The following is an 18,380-nucleotide window of genomic DNA, read 5'->3' as shown; positions in this document are numbered from 1 at the left end:
CTGGGGGAGGGGCTGTGCTGTGGACCTGCATCACAGAGGGAGTGACATCAGCGACCTACCACACTCAGATTAGTATTTTCTTTATTATAATATCAAATAACAAAAAATAACTACACAATTTCATATGATAACCCTGAAGATAGATACACGAGAGCGCAGGCTCTTTTTTAAGAACATCAAATTACTTGTCTAAAAAATAGGTATATTAACAGGCTGAGTAAGTGTAAAAAAATGATTACATCTGTGTGTTTAATGGTACTTTCAAGATCATTAGGTATGGACGATATATACGGTATACTATAGGACAGGGGTCGGCAACCCGCGGCTCTAGAGCCGTATGTGGCTCTTTAGCGCCGCCCTAGTGGCTCCTGGAGCTTTTTCAAAAATGTTTGGCCTCTTTTTTCCTATTTTCTTCTTTTTTTCTTCTTTTTTCTCTTTTTTTCTTCCTTTTCCTTTCCTTTTTAATCTCGCCATTCCGACTTTTTTCTCGACATTTCGACTTTTTTCTCAACATTTCGACTTTTTTCTCGAGATTTTACTTCAGCATTAATCTCGACATTTCGACTTTTTTTCCTCGACATTTCGCCCTTCGCCATTTCCCTTCATTCTTATACAAGACTTTTCATTTTTTTGCGGCTCCAGACATATTAGTTTTTTGTGTTTTTGGTCCAATATGGCTCTTTCAACATTTTGGGTTGTCAACCCCTGCTATAGGATATACTGACTTATTTTTTGAATGTCTTTATTAGATATTGCAGATGACAGTGGAAAGCAAAAGAGGAGAAGGGAGGCCTGTGGTCCGGTGACCCAAACCCTTGTAAGAGTTTCTTACGTCAGCAAATTCAATTGTTTCCATTAATTTAAAGTCCAGAGGAGTACAAAATATCCACAATCTTAGCTTTAGCCTTTGGTGCTTTGTTTATTCTTTTGGTCTCCATTCACTCTGAAAATCTTTGTCCTTTGTGTTTTTACAAACAGAAATACACACAGATGTCTCACCTTGTGTTTGTCATGGACTTTGAGAATGACACTGAAGGCATGGCCAGTGAATGAGGGCAAAACAGCTGTCCAGGCAGTCAGAAAAGCTGTTAGCCACACAACTGGATCGATGAAGGCCTTATCCGACGCACCTGGTGAGAAACAAATAGACCGATCAAAAGCACCACTGTTTCTTCAAGTACAAAAGAAAGCACTAAGTAACAACAAAAATTGATGTTTCTTCTTGTGCTGCTGCATGCCTTTGTCTACTCTTGATAATATTGGTCTCTGTTTGGATTAAATTCAGACATGGGATGTTAAAAAGGCCATAACCCAGGAGAGTTAATGAAAAACGTGGATGCTGTGAATAGAGCAGGAAGGTACCGAGAAAGAAGTAGTCGCTGGGTGACTTCTTAAAAAGGTGGGTGCTGTGAGTGATCCTGGTGCAGATGAAGAACAGCAACACAGAGACGCACATCATCGCTGTATTGAACTTGGTCCAGTACCTGGTCAACAGCACAATCTGACAAACAGAAGCACAGTCATTGGAGGAAAAACAACCACAAATGCAGAGCTGGGTAGAGTAGCCAAAAATTGTACTCAAGTAAAAGTACTGTTACTTCAGAATAATATGACTCAAGTAGAAGTAAAAAGTAGTCATCCAAATAATTACTTGAGTAAAAGTAAAAAAATACTTGGTGAAAAAACAACTCAAGTACTGAATAACTGTTGAGTAACGGCTGATTTATTTTTTAACACAACCATTCAAACAGACAAAAGTACAAAATAATCATCTTCAGGCAAATTAAATCAATAAAATAAATTAAAATAAAAAATAAAATAAAAAATAAAAAATAGCTTGAATTGAAATAATCTTAAAGTGAATTCAAGTACTTTAATAAATAATAAAATAAATAAAATAATAACAGAATAAAAAAATAAATTAAGCACATGTAGCACAAAATGTCAAGCCTTTGTACTTTTCTTTTTTTAACCAGGCAGAACTAGAACAAGCCCATGAACTCATAGAAACTCTGTGTGTGTTTGAGTCTGTGTAAATGTGACAAAACATGCAAAAACAAACATTTTTCCCAAAGAATCACCAGTGATGTCATGAGATTGACGCGTACGCGGATAAAAGGGATAAAAGAAAAGTAACAAGCTCAACATAGCCTAATGTAGCGGAGTAAGAGTAACAGTTTCTCCTTCACAAATCTACTTAAGTAAAAGTAAAACGTATAGTGATTCAAAACTACTCCTAAAAGTACAACATTTCCCAAAACTTACTCAAGTAAATGTAACGGAGTAAATGTAACTCGTTACTACCCACCTCTGCACAAATGTGAATGTGCAGTAATAAAGGTATGAGCATGAACAGAAGAACATTTATCCTTCAGAACAGAACAGGAGACTGTAGCTCAGCGCAGCACATTTATCATAGAACAGCCCAAGATTGATCATCTACTGCATATACTTCATGCTCTTGGATGGGACCTTGGAGTGTGAAGCAAAATTTAGTTGTAAAAATATTTAAAAACAGAAGATATGAATGTACTTGTGTGACAACCAGAGATTCCCAGCTCATGTATAAACAGTGAATCAATCAATCATAATTTGATAAATTGTATTTTTTTCATCTTAATCACCTCATTTCTGTTTTTCTAAATTGCACTTGAGAAAATTCTATAATAGCCTAAAGGAAAAGTTTGTGAAAGTGTTTTATTCATAAAATGATAAATAAGATGTGGAAATAAAGTAATGTTTTATTGTATTTACAGTTGATGACAATTTTCAGCGTCATTATTATTTGACAAGATAACTTTAATAGAGCAATACGTTTCCATTGAGAGTCACATTTCATATATTTTCCAACATATGGCTTGATTTTCAGTAATCATCATGACCAAATTGGTTAAAAATGATGTTATTGATGTGAGATTTTAAGATTATTTGAAGATTTTGGGTCAAAAGTTGCTGCAGGCCACAAAAAGATAATCCTTACCTCAACTGAGGCAGCAAACATTGCTGCCATGGAGACGGTGACTGCCATGGTCTGGTAGTCAAAAGCTGTGTCAAAGAAAACTCCAAAAGGGATGAAGAAGAGAATGAGTGATGTGTAGACAGCGTACAGGAGATACAAGGCCAACATCAGAGGGCTGGAGAGCTCCTGTTTCTGTCCACACTTGTACAGCTCTGGCATTTTCAAGCTGCTTTCTGCACTTACATCCTATAACACAAAGATGCAGCTCTTGTGACAAAGATGTTTATCCTTCTCTCATTAACTGGTTAATTAAAACCTCTGACTGACCTGTTCAAAAACGGCCATGCACATAACTGGCCATGCTGAGTAAAGGGCGGTGTAGAGAGCAATGAACCATGTCTCGTAGAGAGACTGTGGGAGAAGAAAGAGACTGGAATAATGCACAGTAGGAATATACAGATAGGATTCAAAGGCATTATGGAGTTTAGTTTGATCATTTTCTAACCTGAGCACTGAAGCCATTGAAGAGACCAAACCAAACATGCACGAGAGCAAAACCACAGGTTTTAAACAGAAAGTAGTGGAGGAAGAAAGAAATGCGGCGATAGGACCAGCGGCCGTGGACAAGCAGCAGCCTCTGCAAAAACCTGAACTGGGACACTGCAAAGTCTGCATTCTGCACGGCCTGGCCTCCCTCCACTCCCGCCAGACCCACGCCAACATGAGCCGCTGTCGTTGGGGGGGAAAACAGAAAAGACATGAAGACAGCATTAAAAGTATTCAGATTTATGAACTCTCAACCTCTCATTTGGTCTGACTTACTTCTGATCATGTTTACGTCATTGGCACCATCGCCGATGGACATGGTGATTGAGCTGGTGTGTTTCCTCACCAACTTAACAATTTCAGCCTTCTGAGAAGGTGTCACGCGGCAGCAGAGCACCGATTGACATTGTTCTGCCAGACGGATGAAAGAGGCTCCCAACTCTGGTTTTTGGTCAAGTTCTGCCTGGGGTGAAACACCAACAAGGATCTCAGCTTAACACTTGACCTCATCGATGAGTAATCAGGCATGGCGATGCGCATGCATGCTTCTGTTGTGTCTAAAGGAGTGTTCTCCAGTCCAGGTCGCCGAGAGCTACTGCCCTGTATGTTTTAGATGTTTCTTGCTCCAGCACACGAGATTCAGATGAATAGGTCATTAACAAGCTCCTGCAGACCTGGACAACCACAGACATCTAACATCAGATGCTGCACACCATGCAGAGGCCAAAGGATGAGCATGTTAAGAATTTTTTGTGTGAGGTTTTTCAAGGATGTAAACAAATGTCTCAGAAAACATGTTTTCCTTTAAGTGTAGCCATTAATATAATTTTCTGCCCACAGGCAGGAGTAATCTAATTTTTCTACAAATGAAATTGCGCACCCGAGACTAGAGACATGTTTTTTTTTCAAATTGATTTTAATATTCAGCCTTTTTGGTTTTCTTTAGATGACTGCCTATTGATATTTTTGAGACAAGGATATATATATGCAAACTGGTCATAATCCTTATCAAACAGAGTGAACACTGGAACCACTGGCTGTGCAGCTGCCAAATAAAATGTGTTGACTGGACTCGCCGCCCACCTGCTTGAGTGTGTTGCATCTTTAAACCTCATCCCTTCAGAACCAAAACTGCTTACAATCATCTCAATAGATGTTTTCCTCTACCCAAACGCCAAAACTGAAAAATTGTAATATCATATTTCGTTAAAAAAAAGGATTAATGATTAGAAAAAATATATGAATAACATTCATTTATTTTTATAATATGAATAATAAAATTAATGTTTGCAAATTTACTAGGAAATAAATAATTCCGTATATTGTTAATAATTTTTTGATCTTCAGATTTTCTATATTATGATACCATGTGTATCATAATACACATGGTAGTGTATAGTATGAGAAAATTACACACATTCATGCACAAAATTTAATATTCTACTTGCTAAATAGTTACATTACATCACTAAGTACATTACTTGCTAAATATTTTTATATTACAGTTCTAAGGTTTTGTGTTAAAATACAGACTATGCATTTTTGTATGTAATTCAGAGGGTTTCAACTATTTTAACTGAATAATAAATAATAATAAAGTTAATTTGGTACTGGAATGAGGTGCTGATTACAAATACCTTTTGAACAGTGCTATTGATGCAGACGGGCTGGTACTGTGCCGTATCGACTGTTAGGTATCTATGGTGATGACAAGCCAATGGTGACCCATTCAATAGAATGGGGCACATTGGAGCAGGGAAACACCTACAACACCCAGCGCAGAGAACTGGACTGCTTCTGTCTTTACAGGGAGCTTTTAAATGAGTGTATATCAAAGCCCCAACGACTCCAAAGGAAATTCAAGCTGTGAGAACGAGGAATCATTATCATTGCTGACCACCACTTAAAAGCAAGAATAATGCCTTTTTTAATTTTCCTTTTCACCGGTCAGTCCACAGCGACATGGACAGACATGAAACAAGAAGATAGTGAGGGTTTGGGTCTCTGCAGTCTTGTTATTGCAGCCCTGAAACCAGCAGACCCCTCAGCTTTGATACAGACAACTCAATTTTTCAGAATACAGAATTATGTTCAAACGAAATGAGTTATTTGTACATTCTTCAATCTTTACATTTTATCTATTTACTGTCCAGACTTTTGTTTACCAGCTCAGGTCCGGTGAGGACCACAGAAGTCTTTGCTCGAGCTCTCTCTTTGTGTGCTGCCCACATATCTGGCAGCCTGGCCTTGACGAAACTGACCTGTGGGTCTGGCGACTGGAGTATCTGTCTGCATGGGTAAACAAAGATCAATGAGATAGGTTGAGCTTTTGTGAGGATTTGTTTATTTATTTTTGTTCTATCATTGCTGACCTCAGCTCCTGCCATTCCAGTAATCTGCTATCAGGATCCAACAGTTTGCAAGCGTATCCAATATTCACAGCTGTCTCTACAAGCACAAGTAAAGAGAGGGCAGGCAGAAGAGAGGAGAGAAAAAGACTCAAACCCTGTGACACTCTGTTTTTATGCAGATGCAGCACTGCATTCAAACTGGTGACAGTCTCCCTTACATGTCCCGTTACCTTTTTTGTCTCCAGTCAGCACCCATACTTTAAGGCCAGCCTCCTGCAGAAGAGCAACAGTCTCAGGTACTCCATCCTGAAGCCGGTCCTCAATTGCTGTCACCCCAAGAAGCTGAAAAAGCATTGATTTTTTTGTACGATCTTCACTTTATTAAAGCAGTAAAGCTTTCACAAGGAGTAAAAGTAGAGGTAAAATTAATAATGACCTTTTGGATTGCATTGGATTGAAAAAAAAAGATGTCTTGAAAATGGGATTCTTTTTCTTACATTGTTCTCCACACATAGAAATCATAATTTAGGGAAAGAGAAAAGAAGAATCCTTTTGGCAGAAAGTTGATTTAACTGTTGTGCTGCACCTCATGACTGTGATGCTGCTGCCAATGCAAGACGTTCACAAAACTAAGTAAGAGCCCACCCGTAAGTCTGTCTCCATCTCATCGTACAGCTTTTCCAGCAGTTTGTCACGCTCACAAGTTGCCATGGCAGCAGACAGTGCCAGAGTTTTACTCCATTGTTCCCACAATGCTTGAGGAACAGATCGAACCGCAACGCACAGAGTCCTCAGACAGGCCTCAGCAAAGAACTGAAAAAACAACAAGTTAATGTGGTCAGTACTCGAGTTGTAAAAAAAAAATCAGGGGGGATGGTGGATTTTATCATATGGGGACAGATAATTTGTGCTGATTACGAATAATATAATATATTACAAATAATAGCACAGACCAAAACACCTGCAGAAATACTGCAGGAATGACATAGCAGCAGTTAAATGCAGCCTTCTGTAAGCTTTAAATATCCACTGGGCTTACATCAAATACAATAAAAAACAGTTTTCTGAACTTATCAATATGACTCTGTCCTTCACAGGATAAGTAAAATGGATCACTGCAAAAACTCAAAATCTTAATAAGAATATTTGTCTTATTTCTAGTTAAAATGTCTCATTTTAGTAAAAAAAATCTCATTACACTTAAAACAAGACTCATCACTGGAAAAAACAACAATTTTCACCTGTTTCAAGTAGATTTTCACTTGAAATAAGTAGAAAAATCTGCCAGTGGAACACGATTTTTTTGCTTGTAATAAGAAGATAAATCTTGTCCCACTGGCAGATTTTTCTACTTATTTCAAGTGAAAATTTACATGAAACAGGTGAAAATTGTCAAATAAGTTATTTTTCTGGTGTTATTTTTCTGGTGATGACTCTAAATGTTGAAATAGCAGTAAAAACACATTCATTGATGAAATGACACAAGGGATGGAAAGGGGGGATGGCAGTTTTACAGGGGGGATGATTTGGACCGTTTTTATTTCAGGGGGGATGCCATCCCCCCTCATCCCCCCTCAACTCCAGTACTGAATGTGGTTTATGACACACTGGACATTATTCAATCATGATCTTTGCCGAAAAGTTTTAATTATTAGATATATGATATGGAAATATGGTAAATGGAGTCAATTCTGCCCTGACAAGGAGGAACAATTTTGTGTTAAATATTCACGTAATGACGACTGAAAACACAAGAGTTTTTATTTTCAAACATATAGTACAGTAGTCTACCTCCAGAGCCCTCTCAGTCTGTTCCTGATAAGGACAGTCCTTCTGAAGTCTCTCCAGAATCACCAAATCTGCCCCTTTACAGTATAGTTTTAATCCACCATCTGGCTCCCGCACTGACAAAAAAGAAACCGAACAAACAAAGCCACTATGAATACAAAGTATATTTATAATAAAAGACAGAAAAATACTTAATTTCAGGTGCAGCGATAAATTTAAACAAAACTCTCCGAGACCAAAAGCTGTGATCATAGTGTGTGTTAAGGGAGCTGCTCTCACCCAGGACAGACATGCGTCTCCTTTTGCTGCTAAAGTCCAGCAATGTCAGCAGCTGATACTGGCGAGAGACACCCAACTCTGAGACAGAAATAAAATCTCTCGTCCTGCAGAGAAAGACCCAGCCCAGCTCCCTGGCTGCTCCAACTAGAGCTTCCTCGTCCGGGGATGCAGCCTGGTAAACAGGAGTCTCTGGGAAAAGGTGGCCAACACACAAGGTGGAAGTAAACACATTGCGTTAGAGGAATGAACATGCTAACATGCATATAACTATGTCAGGAGGAGGAGTGGAAAAAAGAATGGAAAAAGAAAAACCCAATTTTCCTTTTAAGACTGGACAGCATGTGATAAAACATCCGACCTGAGGCCAGATTGTGCATAAATTTTGATCATCAATCACAGCAACTACATGATGAAAACTGACCTATTTGGATATAAAACACAAAAAAACATGGGCAAAACTTCACCTTCTTTCCACTCTGCCATTACAGTATGACACAAAGCCAGTGCAGTGAAGAACTGCCTGCTGAGTGGACACTGCTGTTCTCTGAGGCGCTGCACAAGGCTGGGAGCTGACATGCACAAACCACCACACGAGAACGGATTCCAGCTCAAATCCATGGGCTACAGAAACAAAATACACGAAACGTGACATTTCAATGTATGAACAGAGACATTAGCGCAAGAAAGATTACAGAATTACTTGGACTTAAGTTGGACACAAATACAAAACACAATTGAAAGATGCTGATTGGAGCCAAAGTGAACTAGTACCTGTACCTCCTCTGCCCTGACAGATGCATCACCTATTAAAAAAGCAGATGTACTATATTAAATCAAGCACATTCCGTTTACACATTTTAAAATACGAAAAGCATCACAAAGACAGGAAAAGTAAACAGCTATGAGGGAATCAGTCTTAAAAACACTTGAAAAAGCTGATCTGATTTGAACAAGATCCTAATGATAGTTTGGTTTCCATGGGCAGAGCAGATGCTTCAGGTTGTCTCTCTGGATCAGTGAGAGTCATTTTTTATGCAAGGTTTTCTCTCCAGAGTAATATACACAAATTAAAAAGCAAAAAAAAAGGAAATCGATTAAAATTGACTGTACACATGTCCAAAAAGTGCAGCGGAAGGACTGTTTGTAGAGGAGTTGCCTTTCCTGTTAGTTGGTTCGTTGTCACAAGTCTGTACAAGTCGACTACCAGTATGGAAAAAAGTGTTGTCAATAGGAGCAAAAATGGAAGGGTTCACAGGTATTTTGCAGCAAACACATATTCAGTTTTAACATGAAACTTCTTCAATACACATTCTTTTGTTCCTTAAAAGTTTACTCTCATTAAAATGTAACATACTTATAGGGTTGATTTAACTCTGAGGTGTTCCTTTAGGGGAGCACCATGTTGAGTAATGATGAAAAGGCGTATACGTTTTAGAGCTTTTACCTGTTTATATTCGTTTATATAGTGTATATAGTTTATATTCAAAATAATTGGAGTAGTTTTTGAATCGTTTGATCAAACTGTGCAGGACCATTGATTATTTAGAAACTATGGAAAGACCAATATTCTGCTTGTCTTGCAGTTATAGCCCAAACAACTTCTTCCTGGTATGCTTTCAAGGAGGAAAAAAAATACTTATCTCTGCTCAATAGAAAATTTGAGAACATAACAATACAACAATATCAATGTGATGTTGTTTTAAATTGGAAACCAAAGAAGGGAAGATAAAAGTGTTTGGAAGTTGCCTTTGCAGCACTAACAAAAATACTTTTTTAAGAAAGGCATCATTGTAGTTAAAATGAATATGAAACCACTGCAAAAACCAACAAACAAAAAAGCTGTAATTAATCTGTGGGACAGGATGCCGGTCATTGTTACCGTAGACCTCCCCAGCGATGCAGCATTGTCTGAAGAGCAGACGATTCTGGGTCAGTGTCCCAGTTTTGTCACTCAGCAGGTAACCCACTTGGCCGAGCTCCTCGTTCAGCGAAGTGTTCCTGGCCTGAGCCGGGCTGTCTGCCTGCTGCCAATACATCTCTACATCCCAGCCAATAAACAGGCTATGGATTGTGTGGATCACCTCAAACCTGCAGACATACATAGAGGAGGCACGCATCATATAGCGACAAAACATACAGACAAATATATATCAATTTTCTCCCTCTCCTCCACACCCACTAATTGTATTATTGGAGATGGAACTAACGAGATATAGAGCGATATGGGCATGGTTGGGCTGAGAAGGATGATGTAGCTCCAGTAGATGAGGAATCCAGTGTAGGCTGGATTGCCGTGAACAACCAGAGCCGACAGAAGCCCCTCGTGGCTCATGACCCGACTGGAGAATAAGCCACTGCCGATGGCGAGGAGCAGAGCGGCCAGCAGCACGCACAGGACAATCTAGGAATCCAGAACATAGACACAGTGTTCACAACAAGTCCACGAGTAGCCTCGTACTAGCCGTCACCCACTCACCCCGATAACCACTTTGTTGAGAACTTTCTCCATTTGAGTCGTCTTCACTTTCAGTTTCCCACAATTCCTCAGGATCTTACAGTCCGCGCCTGCCACAAAACAAACAACCGTCAGCTGCCATCGCTGCGGCGGCCCCACCACGTGAGCCAGAAGACCATCCTGCAGATCAAGGGTGAGAGTTCAAGCCCTTGTATCAGCGAAGCCTCTGCTGATGTGCCCATGAGCAACTCACTGCATCCTTTCCACCCCGAGGGGGATGTGTGACCCCGCTGTAGAGGTCAGGATACGAGAGGATCTTCCTTACAAGGATCAATAAAGCACCACATTATACTTTCCAGAATTATCGACTCAATTTCACATAAACTGATAAAAGACATTAGACTTCATGTGTAAAAATGACACAAACATTCAAGGGCAGCAAACTAATCCCAACTAAGTCCTAATGCAGCGGTAACATGTAAACTTTGGACCATGGTGGGGCCTACCACACACAAGCCAGTGGAGGTTTTATATAAAAAAGCACTCAAAATCCTAGATAAAAACCCTATCTCATACCATCATTGCAACATCTTGGGCAAATACAATCTATTAAGCTTCGACACCTTCTGCAAATTCTCATACAGTTGTCTAATGTATAAAACCCTACATGGGCTGGCACCACCTTGCCTCCAGGAATTTTTTAAATACCGACAGTCGCGGTCACTCAAGCAGTGTCCAACAGAGTCGTAGAGGTTCCGTTCAGAAAAACTGCTTTTAGCCATAACGCACTATCCATAAAGGGTAGTGCGTTATGGAATTCTATACCTGTACAAATAAGGGAATGCCCCTCTTTAACAACTTTTAAAAACCAGATAAAAATGAGGCTCAGAGGTCAACAAATGTGTACACACACCTAATGTGTGTTTGGGCCTCCTCCTACCTACTAACTTTGTTTTATCATTCTCATTTTACTAATTGTACTTGTCTTTACTAATTGTACTTGTCTTTGTTTCTGTTTTCTTTTTCTTATTGCATTTTTATCTTCTCTGCTTTTAACACCTTACCTGCCTATATTGGACTACAGATGGAAACTAGCCTTGTGCTACAATCTGGCACATTTACATATGTATATATGTTCATCAATGTGCATTGTCCTGAGAAATAAATAAAGTAAAGTAAAGTAAAGTAACTTTGATCCCTGGAAATTTAAAGTAAGCAATGTCAAATCGGCTAAGCTTGCATCGGACCAGTTTCTGAATAACTCCATCTCTGAAGGAGTTTGATCCATTGATCTGCTTGACAAGGACCTCCGCGTGGTTAAATAATAACCGCTCAATGGTTGCTCAAAGCAGTGTTTCCCAACCCTGGTCCTCAGGGCCCCCTGTCCTGCATTTCTTAGATGTTTCCCTGCTTCAGCACACCCTGATACAAATCACTGTATGGTTAACAGACTTGTGCAAACTTCGTTGTGTGGCTCTGAGGAACAGAGTTGGGAAACACTGGCTTAAAGGACCGTAGATGGTGTGAACCCAATTATCATTTTATTCAAAAAACTCTTTGCAGTCTTTTGAAAAATTGAAAATTTGAAGATCCACAAAAATCCACAATCAAATCTACTTCTTGACTTGAACAAATGCTTCCACCCATACCAGTATATATTGTGAGGCCGTAGGCGAAGTCTGTGTTGCGTAGGACTGTGCCCCTCAGGAGTATGTGCTCGTTGTCCAGGAGAAAATGCTTTCCTTGCCACTGCATCTGACCTCTGAAGGTGTACAGGCGGTTGTTGGGTTCCTCACAGCGTACAACACCTGTATGATTAAAGGTCAACCAGCTCACTTTGGCTCTCAATTAAAATCAGTTCAACCGGAATATTCAGTTTATATTCCAAACATGTATTTACCGTCAAATGTAGCAAGGACCTCTTCTGAGGGGTGACAGGTCAGCTCGTCATGCGTAGCGCTGAGAGCCTGCCGGTACTTGAGGTTGGTCTCTCTGAATGAGGAGAAAGACTTGATATTTTAGGCTGAACAGATGATAAGATAAGATAAGATAGTCCTTTATTACTCCCTCAATGGGGAAACTCACGTGTTAGCAGCAGTACACTTAACATACACACACACACGCATGCGGGGAAGGGGGTAAAAAGGTAAAAAAGTAAATATAAAAAGTATATATAATTACAAAATATGGACAATATATATAATATATACATTGCGGTGGAGATAAAAAGATAAAAAATATAAGATAAAAAAAATTGTGCAAAGGAATGGAAATGAAGCTGGTTAAGAAGCTAAAACTGATGTGTGTTAATGTGCACGAGCATGACAAAGTAGTGTTATAGTTGTTTGTTTTTTTAAATAAAAGCATATTATTCAGTTCACCGAAGCTTTACCCTCTGGACTCAAACCATCAAGGTTTTTTTGCTCAACATTTTCAGTTATAATTGGCAAACTACTTCCATAATTTCATGATTGACAATCGTGTCTTGCAACAACAAATGAGTTTTGTGACCTGCCTGCCCCAGTTTGTTGTGCGTGCTGTTGTATATGTATTTTATCAGCATTGTTTTACATAACTGCGTTCTTTTGCTATAATGTAGCCACCACATAAACTGCAGCATGTAGGCAAAGTAGGTACATACATAAACGCTTGATTATAGTTGGATGGATTAAGTCATATATTTTTAACAAATCATTCAGAAGTTTCAATGAACAGAATGGACAATATTTTAAGGTGGATATTTTGTTTTACCCATCAATGTCAGCCGTCTCCACGTAACACAGACTGTGTGGTTCTGAGCTGCACAGTAGGACGACATCTGCCTGAGGAGAATAAAAGAAACTGTAAAAGCAAAACAGACTGGGAGCTTATTTCAGGGAGCTAAACAAATATCTTCTGCATGCTTATACAATAAAAATCTGCATTTTATCTATTTTATTTTTTAGTGAACTATCTGTACTGGCAAACAATGATGCAATCTCATCCCACCCTGGAGACAGGAACTCAAACACTTTTGACAGAAAATGGCTGCAAATGTTTTCTGAACTCAGAGGCTCACAGGGATGATTTGGTCTTTGTGGATCCGCAGCAGATCTCCCACACATACATCTCTCCACTGAGCCGTGTTAAAACTGAGACAAGGAACAGACGAGAACTGAACGTTGAACTGAACACACAAGAAAAACATGCATTTATATATAATTTGCTTTGACATCAACCAACCAAAAGTTTGGATGCCGTGCAAACTGATTATTTATGTATAGAATAATAGTTTGTACAGTACAAATGCTTTTTATGGCAATTAACATAAAGTAGGTTTTAATGGTAAAAAATGTTGACTTTTTCATCTAATTTGTAGTGCAATCAGGATTACGTAAATCACTTCATAAGATAACATCTAAAGATAATATCCACATCTACATAACATCATCAACAGATAACATCTAAATTTTTATAAATTATCTGCAAAATTGCAAAAAATACAACTGGAAATAAGAGAAGATGCCATCAGGAAGTTGTTTTTAGTCTTTTGATCCATGTGGGCTGTGAATGTATCCTGCTTTGATTCACAAAAGGAATATCCGGGGATTCACACCATCCCACTTCATTAGAGATTCATTAGTGGTTTGTTTCAAGGTGGAACCATGTTAACTCCTGCGAGAATATGGCTCCGCCTCTGCCCTCACCTCTGGGAGAGGAGTATGTCACAATGTCGGGAGTTAATTTCAGAGTCACAGCGTCTCCTTGCCTGAATCAAAGATGAACAGACACACAGAGACAGATGGAAAGAATGAGACCATGAAAGAAAAGACAGTTGACCAGGATGGGGGATGAGAGTGATGGTCAGGGAGTATGTGAATGGGGGATGAGGGTGGTCATGAAAGGCTGAAAGGAGAAAGGAGGAAGGAGAGATGCCATTATGGGGCCCTGCAGTGACATCAGCCGGGAGATTTACACCCTCCACTAAATGATTAGTCAATAGAGAGGGGTCAAGCAAGCGTTTCACCCAGAGCTGTTAAGGACCGTAACTCAGTGATGCACTTAACCAGAGACTTCTCCATGCAAAACATCACGCCTGCATTTAAAAGGAAAAGATTTAATGATACGAAATAAAATTAATGCTACAAGGATGATTGCTTTTGTCAATGGGGAGAGGACAAAGAGTCAATGAGGACAATGAAGGAGAGAAAAGAGCAAATGTACACGCTGAAGTGTCAAGAACATAAATTCATTCATGAGGCTGTTTGTGATGAGCTCATGCATCTTTGTGAGACCGGAAACATGGAGCAGAGAAGAAGCAACTGGTTGTCCCACCATGTCGTTGGCGAGGTCTTTGATCCCCCTAACAGAAAGCACCGTGAGCAGTGGGATGATGGTGATGTACCACGGTATGGACGCGATGGCAGGGACACACTGGAAACCACATGCAAGCATGAGCAGACATGAGGAAAGCACAGTCCAAAAAAACACACTTCTAAGGTTTTACACACCCAGACATATAGTGTATAATCGCGTGGCCCTGACCAGGTTTTAAGATTAGATAAATACAGCTTTTCAAGGAGAACAACTACGACGGTGTATTAGGGCCAAACTAAGACAAAAAAAAATATAGGTACGAGAATAAAGTCATAATATAATGAGAATAAAGTCGTAAAATTACGAGAATAAAGTCATAATGTTGCGAGAATAAAGTCGTAATAGAATAAAGTCGTAATATTATGAGAATAATGTCGTAACATTACGAGAATAAAGTCGTAATATTACGAGAACAAAGTCGTAACATTACGAGAATAAAGTCGTAATATTACGAGAATAAAGTCGTAATTTATGAGAATAAAGTCGTAATTTATGAGAACTCTAACAGTAAGAGCAGTATTCTCCCTTTGTTAAAATGAGGAATATTGAGCATCTTGTGAAGTTATATTTATATATTTATAATATATTTAATATTACGACTTTATTCTCGTAATATTATGACTTTATTCTCGTAATTTCCATTTTTTTTGTCTTAGTTTGGCCCTAATACTCCATCGTAAACAACACATGACAATATTTGATAAATATAATATTGAATTTAAAGGCAGTGCATGAAAACTAAGTAAAGTAAAAGTAAGTACACTCTTGTAGCTTCCATTGGAATAACAAGGTAAGTAGCAATCAGGTGCTTCCAGATTTTTTGGGAGTCCATTAGTCTACGGAGACAGATCATTTTGCCATTTCTCCAGGTTTCAACCCGCATGTTATATTTTAAACTTCATGAAAGTGATAAAAGAAGAAAAGAAGAGCACGGCTTGTGCCATACTTGTGCTGCTGTGCGTTTTTAGAGAGTTGACCAAAGTGTTATACACAGCTAAATCCAAATTAGAGCAGAAAATGTACAATAAAATGGCTTAAAGAGAAAATAATCAAGGTCTTGCTCTGGCCAAAAGTCCAAACCTGGATTTGACTGAAATGCTGTAGCAGCATAGAAAGCTGCACATAAATGACCATCTGCAAACATCCATGAACTGAGACTTTTCTGTCCTTTACCATTTGACTTAGTTTATTTAAATGTCTTCATAATGTATAGGTAAATTTAATATGCTGTGAGGTATTCTTCCTTGGTTGTATTTTCCTAAATTTAGGACCTGGTAAGGGACAGATGGTCTTAATTATTTCCATGTAAAAGCTTAGAAGTGAAAAAGGCTTCACTTTCTTTTTTCATCCAACTTTAAAGAAAATCTTCAAAATAAAATTAAATAAAAGGCTGAAAATTACTTCAATGGATCATCACAGGAGATACACTATTAGTGATAACAACTCCTGCAGTTTGAAACCATAGGACTTTGTGTTCCCCCCTCAGACTACATTAAATACTGTCACAAAGAGCCCAATAACAGAGTCTAAACATCTTCATTTCATTAGATGTAAAAACCTATGATGAGACAGACACTAGTAGAGTCTTCATCTGACCTGCAACACCACCATGAGGAGGAAGTAGAGATTTGCTACTCGTTGGAACTGTTCAAATAATGTCAGCGGCAGGAAAGTCAGGGGGGAGTACTTGTAGCTGCGCACCACATTGTCCTGGGAACCAAACGGGATGGCAACAGAAGGTTAGAGAGCAAAAGACACGAGACATAAGGGACATAATCACAATACATATCTGATTAGATTAAGTTCTGCCTGTTTGCAGGCCAACAGGTGTCAGGTTGCCGTGTGGAAGCAATGATGACTTACTGCGTATCGTCCCCAGTGGAAACACAGAAAGGATTTCTTCTGCTTCTGTTTGTGGTAGTGACGACTGTTGGCCCTCACCTCCCACGTGAACTCTGTCGGACAGACTTTCAAAGTTCATAGAGCTGTCACAGTTATGTGTTCATCAGTTGACAAAAAACAGGACGCACTGTCACTGTCACAGACGAGCAGATTCATTTAACAGCTACAACCATTTTTTCTACAGCAGGATTTAACAAGAAAGAAAGAAAGAAAGAAAGAAAGAAAGAAAGAAAGAAAGAAAGAAAGAAAGAAAGAAAGAAAGAAAGAAAGAAAGAAAGAAAGAAAGAAAGAAAGAAAGAAAGAAAGAAAGAAAGAAAGAAAGAAAGAAAGTCATTCATGTGTTGTTTTTGACATTACAAAAAGTCCTTTTTTATTTTGTGATTAGTCATGTAACACTTCTGTTAACCTTCCATTTTTAATGTCAAAATAGCTGAGATCTAAAGGTCTGTTGTAGAAAGATGACTAAATAATCTATTCTAAATGTATAAGCTGATACTAACACTCACTGTTGATCTTAATGGATTACTGAACATATCATTACAAATGCAAAACACTTTAGTTAACTTCTTCTGTATGGATCTCATTAAAAAAGGTACGTTTAAAAAAAAAAGCACATACACTTTTTTAGTCAGTGTGAAATTAAGAAAATTAAGTGTGCAGATAAAAAAATAAGCATACCAGATTCAATGCCGTCCTTGGTCATGATAGTCTGCATCGGTGGACTCTGGTTATGCTGCATCAAAGAGAAAGCACAATGGAATCAGTGCCAATATACCCCGTCTGAGACACCTTTATCAGTTCAGTAATTCATTACACTGTCTTCCGTCAGCCTGCCAGCTGTGGCTACACATGTAGTTTACCATCACCAAGTGTATATGTGAATGGACTGAATAAATAATATACCACAGTAAAGCGACCTTGGGTTCCTTGAAAGACACTATATAAATAAATGCAAGTTATTATTATTATTATTATTGAAGTTACCATACTCACCCACACACATCATGGCAGACAGAAGGTTATGTGTCAATGTTGCTGAGCCAGACGGAGCCCCCCGGGAGCTGCCGCTCTACAGAGCTCTAACATTAACTAGTTTAAAACAAAAACAAAATGTTACTATGTTGAACTCGAGGCCGGTTAATGTTTGTCTCCCTTGCAAAGAAATAGAGTGAAACTGGAAGTTGGTGAGAGAGACCAGAGGCTGCTCAGATTCTACATTTGCATCTGTCACACAGGGTTTCCAAAACAGAGTCTAAACACATTTATCAGCACAAGAAGTGTAATTAGATTGATCAGATACTGAGTGATCAGTGGAGCAATCATATTTGACGAAAACAAGATTAAAGCCTGTGAAGAAAATAAACCACTGTACAGCTTTTTAATAGTAACATTGTTGTTATGAGTACTAAAAAAAATCCACATGATTTCTTAATTGTTATTTCTTTACCTGCATTAACTGCCGCAGCTCTGGTTGAATCCTTGTTGTCCTTGCAACAATGTTGAACAAAGCTTGTTGTTCTTGCAGCTTGTTGATGCTGCTGAGCCATGAATCACGAAGCTGCACTAACCACAGCCAGATATTAGTATGGATGTTTTCATAGCTATTTTCCAGCTGCTTTCCATAACACACAACAGCTCCAGCTCGTCTCTGTCCTGTATGCTGTAGCAACACGGCACATGCCACACCTTTCTTTTTCTCCCAGGTGCAGACTCCAGCATTAGAGCGCATACTCCCTACTGGCTG

The 18,380-nt window shown here is 38.9% G+C and overlaps 1 protein-coding gene across 1 annotated transcript; it reads right to left on the bottom strand.

Annotated features, from left to right (window-relative positions):
• Positions 1-1,192: 1,192 nt before the first annotated feature.
• atp8b3 (ATPase phospholipid transporting 8B3) lies at positions 1,193-17,650 on the bottom strand. Its single transcript, XM_061738955.1, has 27 exons — positions 17,630-17,650; positions 17,315-17,369; positions 16,598-16,689; positions 16,331-16,444; positions 14,693-14,791; positions 14,065-14,126; positions 13,437-13,509; positions 13,130-13,200; positions 12,279-12,370; positions 12,028-12,186; positions 10,400-10,488; positions 10,131-10,324; positions 9,803-10,011; positions 8,701-8,726; positions 8,383-8,544; positions 7,924-8,110; positions 7,648-7,760; positions 6,502-6,669; positions 6,087-6,198; positions 5,878-5,953; positions 5,671-5,794; positions 3,782-3,968; positions 3,465-3,688; positions 3,287-3,370; positions 2,981-3,205; positions 1,363-1,501; positions 1,193-1,266 (listed from the first exon to the last, which is right to left on the bottom strand). Exons 2-27 carry the CDS (start codon positions 17,349-17,351, stop codon positions 1,193-1,195), a joined length of 3,192 nt encoding a protein of 1,063 aa, XP_061594939.1. The 5' UTR covers positions 17,352-17,369; positions 17,630-17,650.
• Positions 17,651-18,380: the final 730 nt, after the last annotated feature.

This window comes from Cololabis saira, chromosome 13 (assembly GCF_033807715.1).
Source record: "Cololabis saira isolate AMF1-May2022 chromosome 13, fColSai1.1, whole genome shotgun sequence".
Taxonomy (NCBI): domain Eukaryota; kingdom Metazoa; phylum Chordata; class Actinopteri; order Beloniformes; family Belonidae; genus Cololabis; species Cololabis saira.
The sequence above is the reverse complement of the archived record's forward strand: the minus strand, read 5'-3'. Positions and strand labels throughout refer to the sequence as shown.

Excerpts from the sequence above, each read along its gene's own strand:
- atp8b3 (XM_061738955.1), bottom strand. The coding sequence starts at position 17,351 with ATGCAGACTATCATGACCAAGGACGGCATTGAATCTG. Across the intron at positions 14,127-14,692 it reads AAGACCTCGCCAACGACATG|GCAAGGAGACGCTGTGACTC; the intron begins GTGGGACAACCA and ends TCTTTGATTCAG. Across the intron at positions 1,502-2,980 it reads TGTTTGCTGCCTCAGTTGAG|ATTGTGCTGTTGACCAGGTA; the intron begins GTAAGGATTATC and ends TCTGTTTGTCAG.